Source organism: Oryctolagus cuniculus, chromosome 18 (genome assembly GCF_964237555.1).
Source record: "Oryctolagus cuniculus chromosome 18, mOryCun1.1, whole genome shotgun sequence".
NCBI classification, from domain to species: domain Eukaryota; kingdom Metazoa; phylum Chordata; class Mammalia; order Lagomorpha; family Leporidae; genus Oryctolagus; species Oryctolagus cuniculus.
In genome coordinates, this window is record NC_091449.1 from 4,054,072 (window position 1) to 4,059,729 (window position 5,658).

General features: G+C 60.8%; 2 protein-coding genes across 3 annotated transcripts; both read right to left on the bottom strand.

Annotated features, from left to right (window-relative positions):
- Positions 1-1,176: 1,176 nt before the first annotated feature.
- LOC138846405 (leukocyte immunoglobulin-like receptor subfamily A member 5) lies at positions 1,177-5,658 on the bottom strand. Of its 2 annotated transcripts, XM_070062002.1 has the most exons (6): positions 5,414-5,658; positions 5,218-5,253; positions 4,761-5,048; positions 4,352-4,654; positions 1,843-1,893; positions 1,177-1,735 (listed from the first exon to the last, which is right to left on the bottom strand). In XM_070062002.1, exons 1-6 carry the CDS (start codon positions 5,460-5,462, stop codon positions 1,599-1,601), a joined length of 864 nt encoding a protein of 287 aa, XP_069918103.1. In that variant the 5' UTR covers positions 5,463-5,658; the 3' UTR covers positions 1,177-1,598. The 2 variants fall into 2 exon arrangements, with proteins under 2 accessions (XP_069918103.1, XP_069918102.1); XM_070062001.1 differs by lacking the exons at positions 1,177-1,735; positions 1,843-1,893 and having other exon boundaries at positions 4,124-4,654.
- LOC100345136 (uncharacterized) lies at positions 2,030-3,814 on the bottom strand. Its single transcript, XM_070061992.1, has one exon. The coding sequence runs from the start codon at positions 3,812-3,814 to the stop codon at positions 2,798-2,800; it is 1,017 nt and encodes a 338-aa protein (XP_069918093.1). The 3' UTR covers positions 2,030-2,797.

Below are 5,658 nucleotides of genomic sequence, written 5' to 3' on the forward strand. Positions count from 1 at the left end.
TATAATTCTGTTCTAAAAAAGTGCTAATGAAATCCAGTCATTTGTGGAGATATGGGTATCACTGGAGAACCTTTAGTGAAATACACCTTCCCAGGAATCCAGTGTAAGTTCTCTCTTCTACACAGAAGTTGGAAAAGTTGGTCTCATAGTAGCAGAGTAGGATGGTGACCACTAGTGCTGAAAAGGGTCTGGGGGAGAGATGAGGGAGGTTTGGTCCCCGGGTCCCAAGGTGGAGTCAGATAGAGGAACGGCTCTGTCTGCACAGCACAGGAGGCACCCATGGCTCACATAACCTGTTGAGTGTTTCTACAAAGAGCTCGAGGAGAGGAGCTGGGGCCCAAACACAAGACATGACGAGATGGGAACGCCCTGGTGAGATCACCACACCTTCAAATCCCACGCTGCACCTCCCAAATTATTACGTGTTCATTTAAAGGGAAAAATAGGTGGCAAATATGTTATTGGTAATTGTGTCTTCCTCCTTTGTCGAGCTGAAAGTCACAGAGCACAGATTACAGACCTGACAGAAATTTAACTCACGGCTGTAGCTGCCTCTCACATTCACTGTGTCGTGTACCCACCAGCACCTGTCACAAACATCTTCATTAGCAGAGACAGAAACCCCAGACCCACTAGCAGGCATCTGCACTCTCCCTCCCCACACCCGAGTCCACGTTCTGCCCTCTGAATCTGCACCCCCGGGCACCTCTCAGAGCAGAATCAGACCATGGTGTCTTTGTGATACCGGCTGATTTCTGTATTGTCATATCTTCAGGGTTTCTCCATGATTATCCAGACCCTCCTTCTTTTCTAACAGGAGAGTATCAGCCGTGTCTACAAACACCGCCTGTTGTGGACGCACTCACCTGTTGGGCTTATTCTGGTTGCTGGCATCTTTGGGCTCATGTGAATGAGGCTGCTCTGAACCCGTGGATGCAAACACCTGCTTGGGTTCCTGCTTCAATCCCTGTGGTTGTATGTGCAGGAGAGGAACTGTTGGATTGGATGGTAATTTCGAGGAAGCAGGTTTCCTTCTTTATTGAGCTCAAATTCACATGACATAAAACCAGCTCTTTAAAGTGTATAGTTTGCTGACTTGTAGTACATTCCCAATGTTGTACACCATTAACTTTTTAAAAACATATATTTTATTTATTTGAAAGTTACAAAGCTAGATACAGTCTGAGAGAGAGAGAGAAAGTTCACTCCCCAGATGGATGGACCTCGCCCACCCTGAAATCTGATTTTGCTCGTTTATTCTGTTACATGGAGCAAACTCCTGGTTCTTTGCTGAAATTCGGATTCTCACGCATGCGCACTGGGAAGTGCATTCACCAGAATGTACAGAGCTAATGTCTCCATGAAGAAAGAGCAAAGCAGGAGGCCCACATGGTGCGGATCCACATTTGGTCTGCAGGGGGCGCTCTCCCACCTCAGGGCAGAGAAGTCCACAGCTGGATAGAGGAAGAGCCCCTGCTGCCCCCAGACAGCTCCCGTAACCAAACCCCGGAAGACGGTTCCCCACTGTGTTCATGCTCCCCCACCCAACCCGCACCCAGGGCTCGGTCTCTGTGACCCAGCGCTGTCCTCTCTCCAGGTCACTGCCGGCCTGCAGTCCGGGTCCTCTTGTGGCTGTACCAAGCCTCCGCCAGCAGAAGCCCAATGCCCAGCAGGACCAAGCCCGCCACGCCCATGCGGATGAGGTTCTCCAGGGTGTGGTCCTGGGGCGCTGGGGCTGGGGGTGTGCATGGAGGGGTCACCTAGGCTGGCCAGACCCAGTAACACAGGAGCCCACCTCCCCGCAGCAGCCTGAGCCCTGGTTCCGGCCTGTAGCTCACTCACCAGTGGGGGAGCCTGGCTGCGGGCGCGAGGGGCTGCTGGGCTCCGGTCCTCCTGAGAACAGGGACAGGATAGTGAGGAGGAGGAGACCCCGCCCTCCCCATGCACTCAGCACTGAGGACCCGGGACCACGGCTGGCAGGGGCCATCAGGGGCTCCTGAGTGTCAGAGACACAGAGGGGCAACGTCCAGGGCAGCCTCCCCTCCCCTACACCTCAGCCTGTGAACCTGCTGCTCCACCCTCTTTATCTGTGGTCAACTAAGTCTTCATTATCTTGACACAGCCACCATGGGACACACACACACACACACACACACACACACACACACACACGTGTTTCCTAAGCGGTGGTGCTCCACTGTGTTCCACAATCAGTATTCCTAAGTGAGAAGACCTGGAACAACCAGGTCACAGTGTAGACCTCGGTGACTATCGGTAGTTACAAGCTCAGGGACACAACTCATAGTGAACATGGACACAGACAGCACACATCACAGTGGGCACTGTGCAGGGACGCAGCTACAGACGTGCGCATACTGAAACAGGCCAGGCTGCCCAGGGATCGGGAAGCCAGGAAGTGAGATTTCCCTTCCCTCTGGGCTGATGGGAACTTTGTCAGGAAATCAGAGCCCAACCAGGGTCGGGGGAAGGAGTCCCCACAGGAACAAACGCTCCACTGCTGCTCCTCCACTGAGCTGCTCTTCAGGAGAATAAGGGGCCCAGACCTCCCTGAGGGTTGTCACAGGGGGCGGGGCTTGGGAGCCATTGCACCTGCAGGTCCCCACCCCTCCCCCGACTGAGGGCACAGAACTTGTGCAGGACTGGGCCTGGCTCTGCCAGTTCTGACCTGAGGCGCAGGGCAGGGAGGGCGCCCCTGCTTCCAGGTGCCCTTGTGAGTGGGAAACAGCACCGTGCACTGAGCACTGCTGTGCCCCAGGCACGCGCTGGGTCTCTGCATTCACCCCCTGAGCCGCCACCACCTCACAGCCCACACGGCCACCCCTCCCCTCTCCCCAGGGACCTGGACCCGAAGGAGTCCCCACCCAGGCCTTCCCCATTCCTCAGTGAGCCCACAGCCTGGGGCAGCAGGCGGCCAGCTCCACACCTGGTTTGGAGCCCACAAACTGCAGCTCCTAAGGCCTGCACTCCCAAAAGACCAGGGAGCTGCTGGCAGGAGGAGCTCCCCAGTGTGTGCACCCTCCCCAGGTGCTCCAGGCTGCTCCTCCTTGGGTGGGTGGAGAAGCAGGTGCAGAGAGAGGCCTCCGCACCTCAAGGTCAGGCACAGCGGAGCCCCTCCTCCTAGGACAGCCCCCCACTCTCCGCTCAGTGGGGCGGGCTCCATGGTTGTGAGCGGCTGACCCTCAGGGCCTCCTGGGGTGGGGACAGTCGGTGAGGACTGGGGATGCCATGCTCCCCACTCAGCCCGCTGCCTCCTCTCCCAGGCTGGGCCCAGCACCCCCTCTGCCTCAGCCTGACCATTCAGGCTCAGGGGGAGGACCCCTACCAGCAGAACCATCCAGCCCCCAGCGCCACAGAGGGTGACTTGGTCCCTGTGTTTGGAGTCTTCTGCTGTTACCCACTCCCTGGTGACCACCCCCAGGTCCCTCCCCCAGGCCAGCCCTCTCCTGGGGACAGCCCTGCACTGACCAGGATGACCAGGAGGGCTGGGGTCCTCACCTGACACCTTGACCTTCAGGGGGTCACTGGGCCATGACCACAGGTAGGGGTCAGTGTTGTGGGCACTATAGCACCTGTAGGTCCCTCTGTGGGCTGAGGTCACAGGACCCAGCATGAACGTGGCCTGAGCAGCTATTTCCTGGCCTGGGACACGCAGATGCTGGGGAGGGGTGCCCGAGCCCTCCCTGTGCAGGAGAAAGGTGTCCATCACCTCCTGGGAGCCACAGCGCAGGGCCACCATTGCTCCCCTGGGCACTGAGGGCCCCGGCTGGGCCTGCAGGGAGGGTTTCCTGTACATTCCTGGGAGAGAGGATGGCGTGTGGAGGGAGCAGCCCCTCCCTCCCCTCAGGGCAGCATGGGTATCCTGGGGTCCGTGTCCCAGGGATAGGACGTGGTGGGCAGGGGCTCCCCACCTGCAACCAGCACGTCCGGGGGCGCTGGGGGCCGACCAGGCGTAAGGGCCCTGGCGTCGACCGTAGCACCTGTACCGTCCCCCAAGGGAGCCGCTCACGGGGACCAGGAGGAAGTCGGGGCTGGGCTGCCCGGCAAGGTGCTGGGGGGACGTGTCCCCCTCGGGCCTGGTCAGTGCGTATCTGTCACAGCTGGGCTCACAGTGACACCGCAGGGTCAGGCTCTGTCCCGGGAGCAGCAGTGAGGCTGGCAGGGCCGAGAGGGAGGGCTCCCTGTGCAGCCCTGAGAGGGGGATGGGGCGAGGAGGGCAGGCTCAGCCATGAGCCCACAGCCGGCAGGGGTCTGCAGCTGTTCACTGCCCCCACAGGGTCAGAGTTCCCAAATCCCCGAACCACCCAGGCTCCCTGGGCACTGGGCCCTTCACCTGTGACCTGGAGCTCCAGGGAATCACTGGGCAGGGACCACACGTGGGGGTAGTTGGTGTGAGCGCAGTAGCACCTGTAGATGCCCCCGTGGGTGCTGTCCACGGGGCCCAGGAGGAAGGTGGCCTGCCACACTCCAGCCCCACGGGAGAACCTGGCTTCCGGGCTGTGCAGGGGGCCGGCTCCGCCCTCCTTCAGCAGATGGGCAGTGCCCACCCTATGTGAGCCACAGGAGAGGGACACGTTCCCTCCTGACGCCACCACGGGGCTTGGCTGGGCTGACAGGGAGGGTGCCGGGAACATCCCTGCAGGAGAGAGCAGAGCCATTTAGGGTGGGTGGCTGCTGTCCCATGCACCCACTTGGCTTCCTTCTGTGACCTGGAGCCACTCTAGGCAGGGGACACCCCTTACCTGTCACCACCAGAGTCAGGGGGTCACTGGGCTGGGAGGGGCCGAGCGAGGTCAGATACACACACCAGTACTGCCCTGAGTCATAGGAGCTCATGGACTTGATCATGGAGAAGCTCGTCTTGTGTCTGGAGTCCTGCTGGGCCTGCACTACCCAGGGCTGAGGGCTGCCCTCTTTATACACACGATACACCTCAGCCTGCAGAGACCCCTGGCACCAGAGGGTCACAGGGCTCCCCACGGCGACCAGGGGGCCTGGGTCGGCCCAGATGGAGGGCTTGGGGAGGGTCCCTGGAAGGGAATCAGAGCTGCAGACCCCAGGGTGCCGCCCCTCCCACGCCCCATTCCCCAGCTCCACTCCCAGCCCCTCCCAGCCATCACCATCAGCCCAGCCCCCCTGGGCTCCTTAACCCTGAGCTGCCTGGGCCCCGGGGCTGAGCCAGGTCAGGGGAGGACTCACCCCCCTGTGCCTTATCCCATGGTGCCCAGCACAGCCCTGGAAGAGAGGTCCCCGTGAGAGCTGCTCCCCACTCCCCACCCCTGCAGAGACGCCCAGGCCTGCCCTGGTCCTCTGAGCCCTGGGGTCCCAGCTGGGGCAGGGCACTCTCCCCTCCACACCTCTGAGGGGTCCCATTGTCCCCGTGTCCCCGGCTCACCCAGGCAGAGGAGGGCAGTGAGGGCTGGGGTCTGAGCCCCGCCACCCATGGTCCTGTGGAGCAGAGCAGCTGTGAGGGCCACAGGCCCAGAGTCCGGCTGGAGATGAGCGGGGAGACGTCACGGGTTCCTCATCTGGGGCCTCACAGGAAGGGAGCAGCCCCTCCCTGACCTCCCCCGCTGTCCCTGAGGACGGGCCCAGGACACAGCTGGCTCTGGGGACAGCTAGGGCCAGGCCTCCGCCTCC

Bases quoted from the DNA above. Each gene is read 5' to 3' on its own strand.
- LOC100345136 (XM_070061992.1), bottom strand. From the start codon at position 3,814: ATGTACAGGAAACCCTCCCTGCAGGCCCAGCCGGGGCCCTCAGTGCCC.
- LOC138846405 (XM_070062001.1), bottom strand. From the start codon at position 5,462: ATGGGTGGCGGGGCTCAGACCCCAGCCCTCACTGCCCTCCTCTGCCTG. The intron at 5,254-5,413 runs GTGAGCCGGGGA...CCTCTCTTCCAG, and splicing joins CACTGCCCTCCTCTGCCTGG to GGCTGTGCTGGGCACCATGG. The intron at 5,049-5,217 runs GTGAGTCCTCCC...ATTCCCTTCCAG, and splicing joins ATGGGATAAGGCACAGGGGG to GGACCCTCCCCAAGCCCTCC.